The following is a 23,857-nucleotide window of genomic DNA, read 5'->3' as shown; positions in this document are numbered from 1 at the left end:
AACGCATGTCATTTATGAAGATGGCGGACATGGACACTGGGCGACAGTCGTTGATGGCTGTGACCTCGGCCGGGCAGACTGTTTGGAACGGCATTGGGAGAGGTGAGCAGAAACTAAAAGCTCAATTGGCTGAGGGGGGGGGGGGGGGGGGGGCAGAGAGGACTGGGGCCAGGCATGGTAGCACAGTGGTTAGCACTGTTGCTTCACAGCGCCATGGTCCCGGGTTCGAATCCCAGCTTGGGTCACTGTCTGTGTGGAGTCTGCACGTTCTCCCCATGTCTGCGTGGGTTTCATCCGGGTGCTCCGGTTTCCTCCCACAAGTCCCGAAAGACGTGCTGTTAGGTGAATTGGACATTCTGAATTCTCCCTCTGTGTACCCGAACAGGTGCTGGAATGAAATGAAAAATGAAAATCGCTTATTGTCACATGTAGGCTTCAAATGAAGTTACTGTGAAAAGCCCCTAGTAGCCACATTCCGGCGCCTGTTCGGGGAGGCTGGAACGGGCAACTAACTATGTGGCAACTAGGGGCTTTTCACAGCAACTTCATTGCAGTGTTAATGTAAGCCTACTTGTGACAATAATAAAGATTATTATTATGAACCCTGTACCCACTCAACCCACTGCAGTAAAATGTGCATAGAGGCTGTCGTGCCAGAGTCGGGCTCCGGAGTCACACCAGGCCATGCTTAACACAGAGTTGGCCACCGCAAGCCACTGTCTAATGAGACAAGAGGGCTCATTGCCACATGGTGATGTGGAGGCCATTACTCCCCAGCCCTGGTTTGGAAATGGTGGCGCATTGTTCTGACCCACAATTGTTTCTTGTATTTTAAAAATATTTTTATTCTCCTCCTTTTTCACATTTTCTCCCAAATTTACCCCCACCAACAATAAACATTAATCAGTAACAAATGTAATGTCAATCCCCATATCAATCCCATCCTCCCACCAAACTCCCAAACATTAGCCCGCATGTTAACATGAACAAATAACAAAAAGGAATCAGGAATCAGCCATAGTCACCATTAACCCACACAGCCCCCCCTCCCCCAACCCTCCCAGCTCCCAACCCCCCTAATGTTCGATGTAATCCAATTCTCGAAAGTGCTGGATAATGAATAACGCCCATGAATTGTAGAACCCCTCCGAGCTTTCCCGCAGTTCAAACTTAACCTTCTCAAGAGTCAAGAATTCCAGCAGGTCCCCCCGCCAAGCCAGGGCACAGGGTGGAGAGGTTGCTCTCCATCCCATCAGGATCTGCCTTCGGGCAATCAATGAGGCGAAGGCTACAACATCTGCCTCCGCACCCGTTTCCAATCCTGGCTGGTCCGACACCCCGAATATGGCCTCCCGGGGGCCCAGGTCCAGTTTCACGTGCACCACTGTAGAGATTACCCTAAAAACCTCCTTCCAGTAATCCTCCTGTTTTGGACAGGACCGAAACATATGAATGTGATTAGCGGGGGGGGGCCCTGCAACGCTCACACACATCCTCTACCCCCTCAAAGAGCCGGCTCATCCTCGCCCTCGTGAGGTGCGCTCTGTATACCACCTTCAGCTGTATCAGCCCCAACCTCGCGCACGAGGTGGAGGCGTTCACCCTCCGGAGCACCTCACACCAGAACCTTTCCTCCATATCCTCTCCCAACTCTTCCTCCCACTTTGCTTTGATCCCTTCCAGTGGTGCCTTATCCTCTTCCAAAATAGCTCCGTAAACCGCTGACACTACCCCCTTCTCCATTCCCCCCTCCTCCAGCAATGTGGAGGCCGGCTCCACCGGGGAGCTCTTTATCTCCTTTCTGGCAAAATCTCGAACCTGCATGTATCTAAATATTTCCCCCTGCTCCAGCCCATACTTCGCGTCCAGCTCCTTCAATCCTGCAAACCGACCCCCAGGAAACAAATCTTTTAGTGTCCCAATTCTTTTCTCCTCCCATCTCCGAAAATTTCCATCCCACTTCCCTGGGTCAAATCTATAGTTCCCCCGAATCGGCATACAATTGCTTTTTCAGAGGTGTGTGCTTCTTTGAAATAGCTCCCAGTCATTACTATACACCTCAGTCGAGCGTTAATACATAAATTTTCAAACTGAGTCAGTTGAAACACATTGATGAATAATTCAGGCATGGCATGCCCCAAAATCTCTTCAGCCAATCTTCATCAGTGAGAATTAGAAATGAAAATTAATATCTGCCCACTGCCTTCACTAAAATACTCCCTGTGTTGAACCTCAGCAGGCCACATTTAAGAGGAGTACATAGTTCCAGACACCGTTCTATGAAAAGGACTTTTTAGTGCAGGAGAAAGTGGAAACAAAAATGAGATTTTTACATAGAATTTACAGTGCAGAAGGAGGTCATTCAGCCCATCGAGTCTGCACCGGCTCTTGGAAAGAGCATCCTACCCAAGGTCAACACCTCCACCCTATCCCCAGAACCCAGTAACCCCACCCAACACTAAGGGCAATTTTGGACACTAAGGGCAATTTATCATGGCCAATCCACCTAACCTGCACATCTTTGGACTGTGGGAGGAAACCGGAGCACCCGAAGGAAACCCACGCACACACAGGGAGGATGTGCAGACTCCGCACAGACTGTGACCCAAGCCGGAATCGAACCTGGGACCCTGGAGCTGTGAAGCCACAGTGCTAACCACTGTGAGGGGACTGACGTTTCAACCCTTTGGCGATTCAGAAAACGGGGAATAGAAACACAGGAATTCTGGGAACTGCACAACCACATCACACTTGAGCGGGCACTGGCATTGAACCATCTCAACCAATCCCGTTTCCCCCCCCCCTACCCTCGCAGGATGCCACCCACACGGGAGAGATGTTCGCTTGTTGGCGAACGGGTGAAATGACAATTTCTTACCTTTCCATTGGGGCTGGATTTCTTAAAGACTCTGCGAAAAGAGAGAGAGAGATGTAAGGAATAACTGTCAGTGCACCGAGCAACAACCAACGTCTTGCATTTATGCATCACCTCTCACACAGGAAAGTATCCAAAGGCCTTTTGTGGGAACGTTATTGAACACAATCTGACACCGGGACAAAGACGGGATATTGACAGAGATGGCCCTCGGTGGAATTCTCCGTTCCTGAGACTAAGTGTTGATGCCTGGGCAGGATTCGTGGACTTTCACAAAACTGGCGCCGCACCTGGGTCGATTCAGCGGCTGTGGAGGGGCTAGCACCGGCGCCACGTGGCACACGAACAATTCCAACGAGAAACGCTGCCGGATTTGCCAGGGTCGGGATTGACACTTGGGAGGCTGATAAGCTGCAGCAGCACATACACATTACACTCCCCACGCACACCATCCCAGCCAACAGCCCTACTCACAGTGCTACACACACAGCACAGGGCAGCGCGGTAGCACAGTGGTTAGCACTGCTGCTTCACAGCTCCAGGGTCCCGGGTTCGACTCCCGGCTTGGGGTCACTGTCTGTGCGGAGTCTGCACGTTCTCCCCGTGTCTGCGTGGGTTTCCTCCGGGTGCTCCGGTTTCCTCCCACAAGTCCCGAAAGACGTGCTGTCAGATAAAAAGCAAATTACTGCGGATGCTGGAATCTGAAACGAAAGGGAAAATGCTGGAAAATCTCAGCAAGTCTGGCAGCATCTGTAGTGAGAGAAAAGAGCTAACGTTTCGAGTCCGATGACTCTCTGTCAAAGCTATTAGGTAAATTGACTCTTTGTCAAAGCTATTAGGTAAATTGGACATTCTGAACCCTCCCCTCTGTGTATCCGAACAGGCGCCGGAGTGTGGCGACTAGGGGCTTTTCACAGTAACATCATTGCCGTGTAAATGTAAGCTTACTTGTGACAATAAAGTAAGGGAAAAGGCAAGAGAGTGGAGAAGAGAAAAATATCAGCACGGTAGCATTGTGGATAGCACAATTGCTTCACAGCTCCAGGGTTCCAGGTTCGATACCGGCTTGGGCCACTGTCTGTGCGGAGTCTGCACATCCTCCCCGTGAGTGCGTGGGTTTCCTCCAGGTGCTCCGGTTTCCTCCCAAAGGCAGGTTAGGTGGATTGGCCATGATAAATTGCCCTTAGTGTCCAAAATTGCCCTTAGTGTTGGGTGGGGTTACTGGGTTCTGGGGATAGGGTGGAGGTGTTGACCTTGGGTAGGGTGCTCTTTCCAGGAGCCGGTGCAGACTCGATGAGCCGAATGGCCTCCTTCTGCACTGTAAATTCTATGATAAATCTCTGATTAAATGAAATTATTGCCACAAGTAGGCTTCAAATGAAGTTACTGTGAAAAGCCCCCAGTCGCCACATTCCGGCGCCTGTCCGGGGAGGCTGGTACGGGAATCGAACCGTGCTGCTGGCCTGCCTTGGTCTGCTTTCAAATCCAGTGATTTAGTCCTGTGCTAAACAGCCCTAAATGACAGAGCAGACTCGATGGACCGAGTGGCCTAATTCTGCTCCTATGTCTTATGGTCTTATGGAAACAGAGACGTACTGTAGGTGGAAAAGCCTCTGTTTGGAAATTTGAGAACACCTTCATCTGAGCACATCGAACAGGCCGCAGAGAGGCTGGTAGAATAGAAGCGGAGGATTGAATTTAACACAAACGGCTTTTATTCTTTGCTGGGATGTGAGTGGCGCTGTCGGGTCAGTATTTATTGCCCATCCCTAATTGCCCTTGAGGGGGGCAGTTAAGAGTCAACCACATTGCTGTGGGTCTGGAGTCACATGTAGGCCAGACCGGGTAAGGACGGCAGATTTCCTTCCCTAAAGGACATTCATGAATCAGTTGGGTTTTTACGACAATCGATGATAATTTCATGGTCTCCATGGCTCAGACTAGTTTCTAATTTCAGGTTTTGTTAATTTAATTAAAATTCCACCAGCTGCCGGGGTGGGATTTGACCCTAAATTGAACGTGGGCCTCTGGACTATGATGCCCGAGACATTACTACGTTATTACCATCTCCCCCATGTGAGGTGGTGTCATTTGGCAGAGAAATAGGGAGAGGATTTATAAAGTCATGGCAGTTCTAAAGAGTGTGCAGGAGCAGGGAGACCCGGGGGTAATGCGTACATCGATCGGAGAAGATTGAGAGAGTAACGACCAAAGCATGCAAGATCTTGGGCGTAATTCTCCCAACGGGAGACTAAGTGCCGACACTGGAGTGAAAACCGGAGTGGACCGCGGGCCAGACCCCTCCTGAGCAACCCCCCCAGTGCTCGATCCTGCCTCCCCCCCCACAGGCCGCACAGGCAGCGTTCGCGCGCTGTTCACGCCGGCAGCGGCCAGGTGTGGTTGGCGCCGGCGTGAACCGGTCGGATTGGGCAGGCCGCTCGGCCCATCCCGGGCCGGAGAATCGCCGCTCGACCGTTAGAAACGGTGAGCGGCGATTCTCCGAGCAGCCTGTCGTAAATCTCGGCACACCATTTTGGGGGGGGGGGGTGGGAGAATCGCGTGCGGGTGCCAGGGCGACGTGGTGGGAATCGCCCGGCACTCCCGCGATTCTCCCACCCGGCGTGGGGGTCGGAGAATCACGCCGCCTAGACTTCAAATGGAGAGACATTGGGATAGATTTTCATGGAGTTGGGAAGGCTCCGTGGACTTTTAGCAATGGCGGGAGGGGGGCAGCACAGTGGCACAGTGTTTAGCACTGCTGTCTCACGGCGCTGAGGTCCCAGGTTCGATCCCGGCTCTGGGTTACTGTCCGTGTGGAGTTTGCACATTCTCCCCGTGTTTGCGTGGGTTTGGCCCCCACAGCACAAAGATGTGCAGGGTAGGTGGATTGGCCATGCTAAATTGCCCCTTAATTGGAAAAATGAATTGGGTACTCTAAATTTTTTTTTAAATAAATCGCGGGAGGGACCCTGACATTGAACTCTAGTCCCATTTCTGACATTTCCAATGTTTGCCTGCAGGGGGCATGGGACAAGGCAGCAATCAAAGAGGAAGGAAACCCAAAGTCAGCAGGGCCATTTGACCTTTGTGCTGAGTTCAAACAGACCCCATTATGCCTGCACCCATGTCCTTAACGCGTAACGCATGGTGTGGAATAGAATAGGCATAAATGCCATTGCATGGCGAATAAAGTTTGTTTATGTGTCATGATTTTTTTAATCCCCTGCTCTTTAAACTTGAAAGAAATAGGGTTAAGCTGTCAGTGAGAGTTAAGAAAAGCACTGTGCTGCTTTGATTGACAGGCCATCTGGTGTAGGATAGAAAAATAAACATCTGCTCAAGCAGCATCAAGAGAGTTCTTCATTGCCATTGGTACAAGCCCAATCTGTCCTACATTTTGGAAAAACTAGAGCCAGAAGACACAATCTCAGACTAAAGGGACGATCCTTTAAAACAGATGAGGAGGAATGTCTTCAGCCAGAGGGTGGTGAATCTGTGGAACTCTTTGCTGCAGAAGGCTGTGGAGACCAAATCACTGAGTGTCTTTAAGACATGATGTGGAGATGCCCGAATATGGCAAACATTGAAACTTCAAACAACTGCGCAATCTCAAACAAACCATTGTTTGCAGCAAACTACCCAGCCATCAGGACAGCAACCACCACACCACACAACCCTGCCATGGCAATCTCTGCAAGACGTGCCAGGTCATCGACATGGATAGCACCATTACACGTGGAAACACCACCCACCAGGTACGCGGCACAAACTCGTGCGACTCGGCCAACGTTGTCTACCTCATACGCTGCAGGGAAGGATGTCCCGAAGCGTGGTACATTGGCGAGACCATGCAGACACTGTGACAATGAATGAACGGACATCGCGTGACAATCACCAGGCAGGAATGTTCCCTTCCAGTCGGGGAACACTTCAGCAGTCAAGGGCATTCAGCCTCTGATCTCCGGGTAAGCGTTCTCCAAGGCGGCCTACAGGACGTGCGACAACGCAGAATCGCTGAGCAGAAACTTAGAGCCAAGTTCTGCACACATGAGTGCGGCCTCAACCGGGACCTGGGATTCATGTTGCATTACATTCATCCCCCATCTGGCCTGGGCTTGCGAAATCCTGCCAACTGTCCTGGCTTGAGACAATTAACACCTCTTTAACCTGGAGTTGCCCCTCTCTGTGGATCTGTAAAGATTTAATTACCTGCAAATGCTCGCATTCTAAGCATTGTCTGGCATCTTTGAATTTGTCTATATAAATGTTTCTGGAACATACCTCTTCATTCACCTGAGGAAGGAGCAGTGCTCCGAGAGCTAGTGTTTGAAACAAACATGTTGGACTTTAAGCTGGTGCTGTAAGACTTCTTACTATCTTTAAGACAGCGATAGATAGGTTTGTGATTAATAAGGGGGTCAGGGGTTATAGAACATAGAACATAGAACAGTACAGCACAGAACAGGCTCTTCGGCCCTCGATGTTGCGCCGAGCAATGATCACCCTACTCAAACCCACATATCCACCCTATACCCGTAACCCAACAACAGCCCCCTTAATCTTACTTTTAAGGACGCTACGGGCAATTTATCATGGCCAATCCACCTAACCCGCACATCTTTGGACTGTGGGAGGAAACCGGAGCACCCGGAGGAAACCCACGCAAACACGGGGAGGACGTGCAGACTCCACACAGACAGTGACCCAGCCGGGAATCGAACCTGGGACCCTGGAGCTGTGAAGCATTTATGCTGACCACCATGCTACCCTGCTGCCCCAAATGGGGAGAAAGTAGGAGAATGGGGATGAGAAAACATCAGCCATGATTGAATGGCGGAGCAGACTCGATGGGCCGAGTGGCCTAATTCTGCTCCTATGTCTTACGGTCTTATGGGCCTTCTCAGAACTGCTTCGAATGCAATTTTATCCTTTCTTAAATAAGGAGACCAATGCTGTGCACAGGTTTGGCAGGATCCTTGAAACAAAGGCAAGTCTGGTGAGTCAGGAAATGGCCCAACTCCAGCTGCCGGTCTTGGCAGTGGACCTCTGGCCCAGAGAAGCCAAAAGCAGAGAAGTTGTGTTGAAGATTTATAAAGCTCTGGTTAGGACACAACTGGAGTATTGTGTCCTGATCTGGCCGCCACACTTTCGGAAGGATGTGAGGGTCCTCGAGAGGGTACGGAGAAGATTTACCAGAATGGTTCCAGGGACGAAGGGATTTTAGTTACAAGGTTGGGTTGGAGAAGCTGGGGTTGTTCTCCTTGGAATGAAGGAGGTTGAAGGGAGATTACAAGATACTGACAGGATTGGATAAGGTAGACGAGAAATAGCTGTTCTCATGGTATGAGGACTCGGGGGAGTCACAGATATAAAGTTTCGCGCAAGAGATGCAGGGAACAAAGAACAAAGAAAATTACAGCACAGAAACAGGCCCTTCGGCCCTCCCCGTCTGCACCTATCCAGATCCTTTATCTAAACCTGTTGCCTATTTTCCAAGGATCTACTTCCCTCTGTTCCCAGCCCGTTCATATATCTGTATAGACGCATCATAAATGTTGCTATCGTGCCCGCCTCTACCACCTCCGCTGGCAAAGCGTTCCAGGCACCCACCACCCTCTGGGTAAAAACTTTCCACGCACATCTCCCTTAAACTTTCCCCCTCTCACCTTGAAATCGTGACCCCTTGTAACTGAAACTCCCACTCTTGGGAAAAGCTTGTTGCTGTCCACCCTGTCCATACCTCTCATACGTTTGTAGACCTCAATCAGGTCCCCCCTCAACCTCCATCTTTCCAACGAAAACAATCCTAATCTATTCAACCTTTCTTCATAGCTAGCACCCTCCATACCAGGCAACATCCTGGTGAACCTCCTCTGCACCCTCTCTAAAGCATCCACATCCTTCTGGTAATGTGGCGACCAGAACTGCACGCAGTATTCCAAATGTGGCCTAACCAGAGTCCGATACAACTGTAACATGACCTGCTGACTCTTGTACTCAATAGCCTGTCCGATGAAGGCAAGCATGCTGTATGCCTTCTTGACCACTCTATCAACCTGCATTGCCACCTTCAGGGTACAATGGACCTGAACTCCCAGATCCCTCTGCACATCAATTTTCCCCAGGACTCTTCCATTGACTATATAGTCCGCTCTTGAATTAGATCTTCCAAAATGCATCACCTCGCATTTGCCTGGATTGAGCTCCATCTGCCATTTCTCTGCCCATCTCTCCAATCTATCTATATTTTGCTGTATTCTCTGACAGTCCTCCTCGCTATCTGCAACTCCACCAATCTTAGTATCATCTGCAAACTTGCTCACCAGACCACCTATACCTTCGTCCAGATCATTTATGTATATCACAAACAACAGTGGTCCGAGCACGGATTGCTGTGGAACACCACTAGTCACCCTTCTTCATTTTGAGGCACTCCCTTCCACCACTACTCTCTGTCTCCTGTTGCCCAGCCAGTTCTTTATCCATCTAGCTAGTACACCCTGAACCCCATATGACTTCACTTTTTCCATCAATCTGCCATGGGAAACTTTATCAAACGCCTTACTGAAGTCCATGCATATGACATCTACAGCCCTTCCCTCATCAATTAACTTTGTCACTTCCTCAAAGAATTCTATTAGGTTTGTAAGACATGACCTTCCCTGCACAAAACCATGCTGCCTATCACTGATAAGTTTATTTTCTTCCAAATGTGAATAGATCCTATCCCTCAGTATCTTCTCCAATAGTTTGCCTACCACTGACGTCAAGCTAATTCCCTGGATGATCCCTGCTACCCTTCTTAAACAAAGGGACAACATTAGCAATTCTCCTTCGGGACCTCACCCGTGCTCAAGGATGCTGCAAAGATATGTGTTAAGGCCCCAGCTATTTCGTCTCTCGCTTCCCTCAGTAACCTGGGATAGATCCCATCCGGTCCTGGGGACTTGTCCACTTTTTAATGCCTTTTAGAATACCCAAAACCTCCCCCTTCCTTATGCCGACATGACCTAGAGTATTTAAACATCCATCCCTAACCTCAACATCCGTCATGTCCCTCTCCTTGGTGAATACCGATGCAAAGTACTCATTAAGAAGATCACTCATTTCCTCTGACTCCACGCATAAATTCCCTCTTTTGTCTTTGAGTGGACCAATCCTTTCTCTAGTTACCCTCTTGCTCCTTATATACGAATAAAAGGGTTTGGGATTTTCCTTAACCCTGTTAGCCAAAGATATTTCATGACCCCTTTTAGCCATCTTTATTGCGCGTTTGAAAGGAGGAGAGTGAGGAAGAAAGTTTTTACACAGCAAGAGGTAATGAGCTGGAACTGGGTGGAGTGGAGACGATGAATTATTTCAAAAGGAAATTGGATGGGTTCTTGAGGGAAATAAGAGGGAAACTGCAGAGTTACGGGATAGAGCGGGGAATGGGACTGACTGGATTGGCCTTCAGAGGGACAGCAAGGACACGATGGGTGGATCAGTGATGGGGGAGAGTGTACATGGGGATGTGGGAGGGGAGTGAATGGGTGGGTAGAGTCAGTGATAGGGGAGAGTGTACATGGGGATGTGGGAGGGGAGTGAATGGGGGGTAGAGTCAGTGATAGGGGAGAGTGTACATGGGGATGTGGGAGGAAAGTAAATGGGTGGGTAGAGTCAGTGATAGGGGAGAGTGCACATGGGGGTGTGGGAGGGGGTGGGTAGAGTCAGTGACGGGGGGAGTGTACATGGGGGTGTGGGAGGGGAGTGAATGGGTGGATAGAGTCAGTGATAGGGGAGAGTGTACATGGGGGTGTGGGAGGGGAGTGAATGGGTGGGTAGAGTCAGTGATAGGGGAGAGTGTACATGGGGATGTGGGAGGGGATTAAATGGCTGGGTAGAGTCAGTGATAGGGGAGAGTGTACATGGGGATGTGGGAGGGGAGTGAATGGGTGGGTAGAGTCAGTGATAGGGGAGAGTGTATGTGGGGGTGTGGGAGGGGAGTGAATGGGTGGGTAGTCAGTGATAGGGGAGGGTGTACTTGGGGATGTGGGAGGGGAGTGAATGGGTGGGTAGAGTCTGTGATAGGGGAGAGTGTACATGGGGCTGTGGGAGGGGAGTGAATGGGTGGGGAGAGTCAGTGATAGGGGAGAGTGTACATGGGGGTGTGGGAGGGGAGTGAATGGGTGGTAGAGTCAGTGATAGGGGAGAGTGTACATGGGGGTGTGGGAGGGGAGTGAATGGGTGGGTAGAGTCAGTGATAGGGGAGAGTGTACATGGGGGTGTGGGAGGGGAGTGAATGGGTGGGTAGGGTCTGTGATAGGGGAGAGTGGACTGTGGGAAACTAGGACTGATAGTGATTCTTACGTTATGGCTCTCAGTAAGGATTGTCAAGGAAGCTCTGCAGGTAAATGCACAATAATTACTTCATTACAATGCACTGGTAAATGGAAAAGATTTGTTGAATGTGCAAGATGGTCATGAGTTAGTGATAGTCAGCCAGGCAATATCCTGTTGAAAATGCTGCTTCGTATATTCGCTTAGATTTATGGGATGTTTGAAGAACGCACTCACTTATCTTTGAGATGAATGATTTAGACACCGTCCTTCAGGCTACCATCATTGAAGCCTCTTTGTCTGAGCCACAGCAACTGATTTCTGTAGCCTTGCAAATGTGTCACCTGGAGCTCCCAGCAAAGAAAGAGCGACTTGTATTGATATAGCACCTCACACAACGTCAGGACTCCCATGAACGCTTTATACCTAATGCAGTACTTTCAGTCATTGTTGTAAAGTAGGCAATGCAGCAGCCAATGTGCACACAGCTAGGCACTACAAATGATTAGAAATGAAATGAAAATCGCTTATTGTCACGAGTAGGCTTCAAATGAAGTTACTGTGAAAAGTCCCGAGTCGCAACATTCCGGCGCCTGTTCGGGGAGGCTGGTACGGGAATCGAACCGTGATGCTGGCCTGCCATGGTCTGCCTTCAAAGCCAGCGATTAGCCCAGTGAGCTAAACAGCCCCAACCATGTCCTTCCACTCCTTGATCAGGATTCCACCGGGAGCGTTCCCTCCGGGATATCCCGGTCCACTCCTCAATCACACCCGAAACCCCATCCGTTCCTCACTGTGCCTATCCAGGCATTCACAGGATATGGAACAACTGACCTTTAACCTCCTCCCTCCTCACTGCCCCCCCCCCCCTTCCCCCCCCCCCCCCCCTCCCGAGGTGAAACAGCCATTTACTGACACTTCTTTCCACTTTGTGTCCCATGTTCGCTGCTGCCTGTGATCGTATTTACACGGGGCAAAGGGGCAAACTGGAAGCAGTTTGGGACCCCTGAGCTCAGTCCACCAGTAACTGGCCCCGAGCTTCCTGTCACCTCTCAGCTTAATTCAGCACTTGTTCAATCAGGCCGATCTCTTCTCTCATTCGACACCCTGCCATGTTGTAATGAAGCTGAGGGGAAGCTTGAGCATCAGCTTCCAATTACACATTTTCCAACCTGGAAGACTCACCACTGTGTCCAACAATTTCCCAACTGAATAACTAAAGCTTTTCACAGGGCCAGATGCTGTGAAGAATCTGCTGTTATTTCATCTCCTGCTCTGGACCCATCTGTTGTTCCTTCTCCCTCCCCCACTCCTCCCCCCCACTCAAAAAAATAGACATCACTCATAAAATTTGTAAAAGTAAATGATAAAACATTTCAAATTGAAGCTTACGGAAAGTGCAATAAAATTCAAGTTCTCTTCGTATCGCATCCTAAGGCGCCGCAACACAACTGCGATATTCTTGATATTCGGAATATTCATTCCATGTCAGGTATACAGCCTGGGGGGTTCTACTCAGTTACTAACCCTTGGTGCCCAATGGTTGCGACCTTCCCCTGTTGTACCTCTGTGGCAGCTGTCCCAAGCTCTAGCGAGTCCCTCAGTACATATTCCTGGGGTTTGGCATGTGCCAGTCTGCAGCACTCAACTCACGGTCAACCAACGAGTTCCGGGCAGACCAAAGAGTGTCTTTCATCAAGTTGATGGTCCTCCAGCCTCAGTTAGCTATTGTTTCCATTCCGGCCTCCATACCACCCTCCCCTTGTCTTGCGCCACCCTCCTTTTTTGACAGTTGATCACTCCTGCCTTCCTTGAGCCGCACGTGGTGGTGAGGGGTTGCTGTGCCAACGTGCACTCCGGAGCTATGGGTACTGGCGGTAGAGGCTCCAACTTTCTATCACCCGGCCGACCAGAAATCTCCTGGAACCTGGAGAATCTCCAGGGATCTATCCCGCCTTTACCAGCTGCCACCGGGGTACATTGGAAGGAACCACATGTCCCCACCCCCATTTTGGCCATGTTATGAGAACATCTTCCTTGGTCACCAAGTCCTGAAGTGGAACTTGAACACGGAACTTCTAGTTTAGAGGCAGGGGCACTGCCCACTGCATCACGGGACCTCCTGGAGGACAATAAACTTCCATCCCAGGGCAGAGGGGGCAACGAGAGTCAACATCTGGATGGTGACAACAGAGGGAACCTTGAACTCCAGTCTTCTGACTCAGGCACAGAACCACTGAAACTATGTCAATTAAAGGGCAGTAAAAGGTTCATCACAATTAACCGCCTGTATTAGCATATTTGATTAGATCTTGCTTACGCACAGAGCACATTACTGCTTCCTGATAACTGGCAGACAACTGCAATCAAGAGGTGTTGAATCAGGAGGACTACAATGAGATGGCAGTGTTGGCAGCAACATCCCCAACGTCATTGACAGTTACGAGAGTGTCATCAAATCACAATCCACCGTGTGAAATGCAGTAAATACAGCTGCATCGCAATGAGGCCCAGCTGCTCTTTCCTGTTCACTTCATTGCAGATTACTATTACTCTCACCCTCGCAACCACGACCCCTACCGCTCCCACCCCGCCGCCTCCACCCCTACCGCTCCCACCCCACTCAACCTCTACCCCTACCGCTCCCACCCCACTCAACCACCACCCCTACCGCTCCCACCCCACTCAACCACCACCCCTACCGCTCCCACCCCACTCAACCAGGACCCCTACCGCTCCCACCCCACTCAACCACGACCCCTACCGCTCCCACCCCGCCGCTTCCACCCCTACCGCTCCCACCCCACTCAACCACAACCCCTACCGCTCCCACCCCACTCAACCTCTACCCCTACCGCTCCCACCCCACTCAACCACAACCCCTACCGCTCCCACCCCACTCAACCACAACCCCTACCCGCTCCCACCCCACTCAACCACAACCCCTACCGCTCCCACCCCACTCAACCACGACCCCTACCGCTCCCACCCCGCCGCCTCCACCCCTACCGCTCCCACCCCACTCAACCTCTACCCCTACCGCTCCCACCCCACTCAACCACAACCCTTACCGCTCCCACCCCACTCAACCTCTACCCCTACCGCTCCCACCCCACTCAACCACAACCCTTACCGCTCCCACCCCACTCAACCACAACCCTTACCGCTCCCACCCCACTCAACCACAACCCCTACCGCTCCCACCCCGCCGCCTCCACCCCTACCGCTCCCACCCCACTCAACCTCTACCCCTACCGCTCCCACCCCACTCAACCACAACCCTTACCGCTCCCACCCCACTCAACCTCTACCCCTACCGCTCCCACCCCACTCAACCACAACCCTTACCGCTCCCACCCCACTCAACCACAACCCCTACCGCTCCCACCCCGCCGCCTCCACCCCTACCGCTCCCACCCCACTCAACCAGGACCCCTACCGCTCCCACCCCACTCAACCACAACCCCTACCGCTCTCAGCCCGCAGCCTCCACCCCTACCGCTCCCACCCCACTCAACCTCTACCCCTACCGCTCCCACCCCACTCAACCACAACCCCTACCGCTCCCACCCCACTCAACCACAACCCCTACCGCTCCCACCCCACTCAACCACAACCCCTACCGCTCCCACCCCACTCAACCACAACCCCTACCGCTCCCACCCCACTCAACCACAACCCCTACCGCTCCCACCCCACTCAACCACAACCCCTACCGCTCCCACCCCACTCAACCACGACCCCTACCGCTCCCACCCCGCAGCCTCCACCCCTACCGTTCCCACCCCGCAGCCTCCACCCCTACCGCTCCCCCACCACTCAACCACGACCCCTACCGCTCCCACCCCACTCAACCACGACCCCTACCGCTCCCACCCCACTCAACCACGACCCCTACCGCTCCCACCCCACTCAACCACGACCCCTACCGCTCCCACCCCCGCAGCCTCCACCCCTACCACTCCCAACGTGCAAGACAAAATACTGAGAATATTAAAGCATCAAACGCTCCCAGGACAGGGACAGCACGGGGTTAGATACAGAGTAAAGCTCCCTCTACACTGTCCCCATCAAACACTCCCAGGACAGGTACAGCACGGGGTTAGATACAGAGTAAAGCTCCCTCTACACTGTCCCCATCAAACACTCCCAGGACAGGTACAGCACGGGGTTAGATACAGAGTAAAGCTCCCTCTACACTGTCCCCATCAAACACTCCCAGGACAGGTACAGGACGGGGTTAGATACAGAGTAAAGCTCCCTCTACACTGTCCCCATCAAACACTCCCAGGACAGGTACAGCACGGGGTTAGATACAGAGTAAAGCTCCCTCTACACTGTCCCCATCAAACACTCCCAGGACAGGTACAACACCTTTGGAATTCTCTCCCCCAGATGCTCCATCCTTGAATATATTTCAGGCTGGAATAGAGAGGTGTTTATTCTGCTCGGGAATTAAGGGACATGGGGGCCGAGATTCTCCGCACTCCCGACGGTGCGGAGAATAGCGTGGCTCGTAAAATTTTACGGCCACGCTGTTCCGACGGCCTCCCGCTATTCTCCCCCCCCCCCCACGCCCGGCAGCGATTCTGAGCTGATCGGTGGGCCGAGTTCCCAGCCCTTTACGGCTGTTTTTACGAACGGCAAACACACCTGGTCTGGCGGTTCGTAAAAACGGCCGTAAACTCTCGCTTTTTAAAACCATGGCACCGATTGGCACGGCAGTACCACGGCCGTGCCAAGGGTGCCATGGGCCCGCGATCGGTGCCCACGCACTCTTTGTCCCTCCGCCGCCCCGCTGTATCACTTCGCGGGGCGGCTGAGGGGCATCCCGGCCCGCGCATGCGCGGGTTTCGCGCAAATGCGCGGCTGACGTCATATGACGCGTCAGCCGGCGCTAACTCCGGCAAGCGGGCTTAACGAAATTCATTAAGCCCGTGATGCCGGAGCTTACGGCGTCGGGCTGCTAGCCCCGACCGGGGACCAGAATCGGTTCCCGGTCGGGAAGGGGCGCGCTGGCGTCAAACCCGCCCGGGTTTGACGCCAGCCTTACGATTTCTCCCCATATGGGAGAATTGCGCCCGGGGAGTCGGTGTGAAAATGGAGTTTGCTGCCCAACACCAGCCCTGATAGTATAAAATGGTGGAGCAGGTTTGATGGGCCGAATGGTCTACTCCTGTCTCTATGTATACGTTCATGTCTACACTTTCAAATTGGACCTCTGCAGTTCACAATGAACCCTGACAAAATGTAAAATCACTCAAATAAGAACAAAATACTGTGGGTGCTGGAAAAGTGTCGGAAAAAACCCAGAATATTACTGCAGAACATTCCTTCACTCACAGGGGTGTAGAAGTGTCACATGGACCCGGGCTCTATTTCCCTCTGCACAGGTGCTGTCAGGCCTGCTGAGTTCATCTGGCTTTTTCTGTTTTTATTTTTAAAAGTAGTTGGTTTATTGGCTGCTTCTCGCACTTCTCATGTGGCAGCACATCAACTCCTGCAGCCCCCTCCCTGTTCCTCCGTTAGCACGAGAAACACAAGGAGACCCTCACTCCCAGAATCCCCTCCCATTCACGTACGCCCACCCTGGACATACATCGGTCAGTGTCTCACCGTCACTGCGCCCAAAGCCCTGGCACTCACCACCTTAACCAGGTGAACTGCAGCGGCTCTTTTACCATTCCTCTTGTGGGATGTGGGCGTGGCCGGCTGGGCCAGCATTTGTTGCCCATCCCTAATTGCCCTTGAACCGAATGGCTTGCGAGAGCCATTACGCGGGACTGTTAAGAGTAAACAATGTTTCTGTGAGTCCGGAGTCACATGAAAATGAAAATCACTTATTGTCACGAGTCGGCTTTCAATGAAGTTACTGTGAAAAGCCCCTAGTCGCCACATTCCGGCACCTGTCCAGGGAGGCTGGTACGGGAATTGAACCGTGCTGCTGGCCTGCTTGGTCTGCTTTGCAAGCCAGCGATTTAGCCTTGTGAGCTAAACCAGCCCCTATGTAGGCCACAAGACCAGAAGATATAGAAACGGAATTAGGCCATTCGGCCCATCGAGTCGGCTCTGCCATTCAATCATGGCTGATATGTTCCTCATCCCCATTCCTTGCCTTCTTCCCGTAATCCCTGATCCCCTTATTAATCAAGAACATGTCTATCCCTGTGTTCAAGGCCAGATCAGGTAAGGACGGCAGATGTTTTGCCCGAAAGGGACATTTAATAATAATCTTTATTAACAATAACTTATTATCATAGATTATCGTAGAATTTACAGTGCAGAAGGAGGCCATTCGGCCCATCGAGTCTGCACCGGCTCTTGGAAAGAGCACCCTACCCAAGGTCAACACCTCCACCCTATCCCCATAACCCAGTAACCCCACCCAACACTAAGGGCAATTTTGGACATTAAGAGCAATTTATCAGGTCCAATCCACCTAACCTGCACATCTTTGGACTGTGGGAGGAAACCGGAGCACCCGGACGAAACCCATGCACACACGGGGAGTACGTGCAGACTCCGCACAGACAGTGACCCAAGCCGGAATCGAACCTGGGACCCTGGAGCTCTGAAGCAATTGTGCTATCCACAATGCTACCATGCTTCAATGAAGTTACTGTGAAAAGCCCCTAGTCACCATATTCCGGCGCCTGTTCGGGAACCCGCGCTACTGCCTTGTTCTGCATTACAAGCCGGCTGTTTAGCCCACTGTGCTATGTCACAAGTAGGCTTACATTAACACTACAGTGAAGCTACTGTGAAAAGCCCCTAGTCACCACATTCCGGCGCCTGTTCGGGTACACAGAGGGAGAATTCAGGATGTCCAAATCACCTAACAGCACGTCTTTGGACTGTGGGAGGAAACCGGAGCACCCGGAGGAAACCCACGCTGACATAGAACATAGAACAGTACAGCACAGAACAGGCCCTTCGGCCCTCGATGTTGTGCCGAGCAATGAACACCCCACTCAAACCCACGCATCCACCCTATACCCGTAACCCAACAACCCCCCCCCCCTTAACCTTACTTTTGAGGACACTACGGGCAATTTAGCATAGCCAATCCACCTAACCCGCACATCTTTGGACTGTGGGAGGAAACCGGAGCACCCGGAGGAAACCCACGCACACAGGGGGAGGACGTGCAGACTCCGCACAGACAGTGACCCAGCCGGGAATCGAACCTGGGACCCTGGAGCTGTGAAGCATTTATGCTAACCACCGTGCTGCCCACATGGAGAGAACGAGCAGACTTCGCACAGACAGTAGCCCAAGGCGGGAAATAGTGCTAACCACTGTGCTACTGTGCCACCCATAAACACCAATAAATAGACCCATTACTGAGGCAAACCTTCAATTCCGGGTTTTATAAATTGAATTTAAATTTCACCAGCTGCCGAGGCAGGTTGGAAGCCATGGCCCCTGAGACAGGTTCTCAAAATCACCGGGACCAGTAGCGTTACTACTGCACCCCCAACTCCCCGTGGGAGGGGTAGGGCCCAGCAGCCCCGTCTCGTTGTAGCATAGGCTAGGCAAGGCTGAGGGAGAAACGTGAAGGTGTCGCGACAGACAACTGATCGACAACCGGGGCACCAAGGGACCTGGCCGTTTTTCTCACCAAGGGAATCTGATAATTATGCAAACAGAGGAAGCTGGGCGGGATTTCGGGAAAGGGGTAGGGAGTTGGAGTTGTTGATGCACATGCTTCCATGGGAATCAAAGCGCCTGACATTTAGCCTCACTTTCAAGATCAGTGGTGCCAAATCAAAGTGATTCTTCTTCTTTTTTTAAATTTAGAGTACTCAATTCATTTTTTCCAATTAAGGGGCAATTTAGCGTGGCCAAGCCACCTAACCCGCACATCTTTGGGTTGTGGGGGCGAGACCCACGCAGACATGGGGAGAATGTGCAAACTTGATGATGGAACCATCAATTCACCAGACACGTGTTTCCGATATGAATCTAGGCTTTAATGGACTTACTACAGAGCCAGCCTGTTACCCGTTGATGAACTCTCAGTGAACTGCAGGCTGACTCTGGACAAGGGTATTTATACAGCAGCACTAGGGGGAGGAGTCGTGGGAGGAGCCAAGGGTGGAGCCCAGTACAAGTTCCTGAGTACTCCCAGAGCTACTCCCCCTAGTGGTCGGATAACACTACTGCGCTTACAAAGACATAGTGTGAATTATCATATTACATTCACCGCACTCCACACGGACAGTGACCCAGAGCCGGGATCGAACCTGGGACTTCGGCGCCGTGAGGCAGCAGTGTTAACCACTGCGCCACCTTGGTGCCATGAGGTTCTGTTACTGTGGTGAAAATCTAATTTGAACAAAGGAAAACCGATGGAGTATCCACTGTGGAGGGTAAGAACCTCTCACTTAGATCTCCCTCCTTTGATTTGCCGTTGTCTTGGCAACGCTCGGCCCACATCAGCTGGCGCTGACTGGCAAGGGTTCCGAATAATTATAAGGACGACTTTGATGTTCTAATGCTTTGGGACTGAGCAATCTTCAAAGAGCATTCAGCTGTGACTGGGAGCCCGCTGCACTCTCTAGCTGACCTGACCTGACCAGTGGGTGGGTTTGTGGCCATATGGGTCACATCATGATTATGGAATGTGGCACCTCCACCACAAGGAGGCAGTAGGTCGAGTTACGGTGGGAGGGATTCACTTAAGGCACAGGCACAGGCCATTGCCGCACCTGGTCCATGCTGATATTTCTGCTCTACGCAAGCGTCCCCTACCTCTTCATTTGTGCTGATCTCTCAAACGGGCAGCACGGTGGCACAGTGGTTAGCACAGTTGCTGCACAGCTCCAGGGTCCCAGGTTCGATTCCCGGCTTGGGTCACTGTCTGTGTGGAGTCTGCACGTCCTCTCCGTGTCTGCGTGGGTTTCCTCCGGGTGCTCCGGTTTCCTCCCACAGTCCAACTATGTGCAGGTTAGGTGGATTGGCCGTGCTAAATTGCCCTTAGTGTCCAAAAAATGTTAACTGGAGGTTACTGGGTTACGGGGGTAGGGTAGATACGTGGGCTTCAGTAGGGTGCTCTTTGTAAGGGCTGGTGCAGACTCGGTGGGCTGAATGGCCTCCTTCTGCACTGTAAATTCCATGATTCTATGAAATGCACCTACACTATTCACCTCAACCACACCCTGTGGTAATCAGTTCCACATTCTCACCACTCCCCAGGTAAAGAAGTTTCCCTTGCATTCACCCTCGCATCGGCTGCACAGTAGCACAGTGGTTAGCACTGTTGCTTCACAGCTCCAGGCTCCCTGCTTCGATTCCCAACTTGAGTCACTATCTGTGCGGAGTCTGCACATTCTCCCTGTGTCTGCGTGGGTTTCCTCCGGGTGCTCCGGTTTCCTCCCACAATCTAAAGATGGACAGGTTAGGTGGATTGGCCGTGCTAAATTGTCCTTAGTATCTAAAAAAGGTTAGGTGGGGTTACTGGGTTACGGGGTAGGTTGGAAGTGTGGGCTTAAATGGGGTGCTCTTTCCAAAGAGCCGGTGCAAACCCGATGGGCTGAATGGCCTCCTTCTGCACTGTAAATTCTTTGATCTATGATTCCCAAGTGGATTTATTCTATGACCATCTTCTTTTTGTGGCCCGTGGTTGTGGCCAAGCGCTCCAGAGGAGTAGCGAGAGAGTGCTGCAGTGTTGAAGGAGCTGTCCTTTCGATTAAAAAGAGGGCCCCCATCACTGCTTTCGCTGGGAAAATATCTCCCGGTCACCCGGGGAGTTCTTCCTGGTATTGGGGGTCCCTTAACCAACGTCGCAGGAAAACCGAATTTCCTGCTCGTTATCGCAATGCCGTTCGAGGAGCTTGCAAATTGGCTGCTGCATGTTTTAATGTTACTACCGCGGTTACTGCCAGAAGTGGCTGTAAAAGTGCTGGGGAAAATGCAAGTTTTGCTTTTTTTTTCATGGCCAGCGGATACATTACCTTCAAGAACTCTTTAAGCTCGCACTTCAGCCTTCTCCGCCTGGAGATAAAAGCCTTACTGTTTCCAGTCTTTCCTGAGAGCCGGGGAGATTGCTGTAATTAAGGCTGCCAACTCTGGCTGCACATAGACCAGGAGATGTCGGTGGAGGCGATGGGGCGAGGGGAGGGGGGTGAGTTCCGAGCCAGCGCCAGGAAAGAGGAAAACAAACCAACTACGGTGAGGCAAAAGAGATGGACTTGCAGCGTGAATAATTAGAGGGTTAAAAAAAAAAAAATCCTCCCTCTTCAGGGGCTCGATGCAAGATTCCAAACCGGGATATTAAAAGCTGCTAAAACGAGGTGAGGTGGGCGGCAAGGCGGCGCAGTGGTTAGCACTGCTGCCTCACGCCGCCGAGGACCCTGGTTCGATCCCAGCCCCGGGTCACTGTCTGTGTGGAGTTTGCACATTCTCCCCGTGTCTGTGTGGGTTTCGCCCCCACAACCCAAAGATGTGCAGGATTCGGTGGATTGGCCAGGCTAAATTGCCCCTTAATTGGAAAAAAAAGATTGGGTGATTTAGAGTGTAAAAAATGAAATTCTAAGCAAAAAAACTGAGGAGAGAATTTTTTTTTCTCATTCCTATCCCTGTGTTTTAATGGTCGGCACGGTAACACTGTGGTTAGCACTGTTGCTTGCAGCCAGGTTCGATTCCCGAACAGGCGCTGGAATGTGGCGACGAGGGGATTTTCACTGTAACTTCATTGCAGTGTTAATGCAAGCCTACTTGTGACAATAATAAAGATTGTTAGATTCTAAATGGTTTCAAGAAGGAGGTTGATACATTTCTGATAACAAAAAGGGTTAAAGGGATATGGGGAACAGGCAGAGAGAGATGGCACAATGGTTAGCACTGCTGCCTCACAGCGCCAGGGACCTGTGTTCGATTCTGACCTCGGCTGACTGTCTGTGTGGAGTTTGCACTTTCTCCGCGGGTTTCCTCCGGGTGCTCTGGTTTCCTCCCACAGTCCAAAGATGCGCAGGTTGGGTGGATTGGCCATGATAAATTGCTCCTAAGTGTTCAAAGATCAGGTGGGGTTACAGGGATTGTGCCTGTGTAAGGAGGCCTTTCGAATGGTTGGTGCAGCTTCCATGGGTCACATTGCCCCCTTTGCACTGTAGGGATTCTATGATTCCAGGTGGATTTAAGACCAGGAAGAGATCGGCAATGATCTGATTGAATGGCGGAGTTGGCGCATACGGCTAAATTGCCGACATCTGCTCCTGATTCCTGTTCTAAATGGCTTCCAGAACTCAACCTCTCTTGCAACGATTGACAAACTCTGGCAAAGTTTCTGACGTACCAGTGGGCCCTCGTATCTGATAATGGTACCGCCTTCAGCAGTGGGGAGTTCCAGGCGTTCTTAGAGTCAAACGACATCAAGCACATCTGGGCAGCGGCATACCATCCATCCTCCAATGGCCTGGCAGAGCGGGCGTGCAGACATTGAAGAATGGAATGAAGAAACAGTTGGCGGGTTCCATAGACACCAGGTTGGCTCGATTCCTATTGGACTACCAAATCCGCCTCACACCACAATGGGACTCGCCCGAGAGGAATTATTGATGGGGCGATGGCGGTGTTCCAGGCTGCACCGGCAATCTCCCCATTAGGAGGCGAAGGTGGAGTCCAACCAGGACTTCCGATGTCGGGAGGTCCGAGAGAACCGAGAAAAGAAAAGATGCCGTATCCATGGAATCATGTTGGAGAAGACAGGGCCTGTCTCCCATCAAGCCAAGTTCCAAGGAAAGGCCGGGAAAAAGCACCCAGACAACCCGAGGAGTAGGGAGCCCCCTTCAGTCGAAACTATATTCCCACCGCCAGTCGTGCCCACCACCCGCACAGGTTCCCTGCCCATGGGGGACCCTAGTGTCGTTCCGCCCCCTCCGACAGTGAAGACTTGGAATCAGAGATGGAGGCTGCAGAGATTCTGGAGGCTTGTACCGAGGGCGAGCCCCCTTCCATACCTCTCAGCAGTCAGTCGAGGAAGCGGAGGTCCCCCCCGTTCGCTTCATACCCCCCCCCCCCCCCCCCACTAAATGATCCGGCTCCACCTTCTGCTGACTTGAGGCCTCACGGCAAAAGGCGGAAGAGATCCCATCGCCGCAGGAATGAAGGGGATGAAATAGACTTCAGGGGGGGGAGAGATGTTATAACCCTCATGAAGACCGTGGGGGAATCGCTGATCGATCCCTCCCTGGACTTTGAGCGGACGGAGGCTTGCCCAATAGGAGCTCGCCAAAGGGGCCTTAAATATCGACCCCCCCCCCGACCCTGACCGGCAGTTCCCGATAGTCCTGGGCTGGGACATTTGTTTTGAACGTCGTGGCTGTAACTTTATTTGTGTCAGATGTAAGGAACTTGTTGAATCCCTGTCTTTTCTGTCTTTCTCTGTTTTAATTCCTCTCCTGCAACATTACAGGCTTTTGGTTTTCAGCTGAACCCACACTCCCTCCTCCCCCCTCCCCCCCCCCCCCCCCCCCCGCTGCAAGCTGCTATTTGGCTTGACCAAGCAGACCCCTTCATTCAGTGTGCTCAGTGGAATAGCCCGTGATGTAAATTTTGATGGACTTGGCAAGCAGTCAATCGGCTCTTCTGAAATTCTGGGGCATCTTCTGTTCTTGAGTGGGATTGGTGGAGCCTTTCAGGAGGAGGCCATTCGGCCCCTCG

The 23,857-nt window shown here is 51.9% G+C and overlaps 1 protein-coding gene across 3 annotated transcripts in view; it reads right to left on the bottom strand.

Moving 5' to 3' along the window:
- Window positions 1-23,857, bottom strand: part of arrb1 (arrestin, beta 1) — a 148,012-nt gene that overhangs the window by 47,103 nt on the left and 77,052 nt on the right. For all 3 annotated transcript variants that reach the window (XM_038818753.1, XM_038818752.1, XM_038818754.1), the window contains exon 2: window positions 2,879-2,909. In XM_038818753.1, the coding sequence (XP_038674681.1) occupies window positions 2,879-2,909 (31 nt within the window). The remainder of the gene's footprint in view (window positions 1-2,878; window positions 2,910-23,857) is intronic.

The sequence above is a fragment of the Scyliorhinus canicula genome, chromosome 14 (assembly GCF_902713615.1).
Source record: "Scyliorhinus canicula chromosome 14, sScyCan1.1, whole genome shotgun sequence".
In the NCBI taxonomy this organism is placed as follows: Eukaryota; Metazoa; Chordata; class Chondrichthyes; order Carcharhiniformes; family Scyliorhinidae; genus Scyliorhinus; species Scyliorhinus canicula.
The sequence above is the reverse complement of the archived record's forward strand: the minus strand, read 5'-3'. Positions and strand labels throughout refer to the sequence as shown.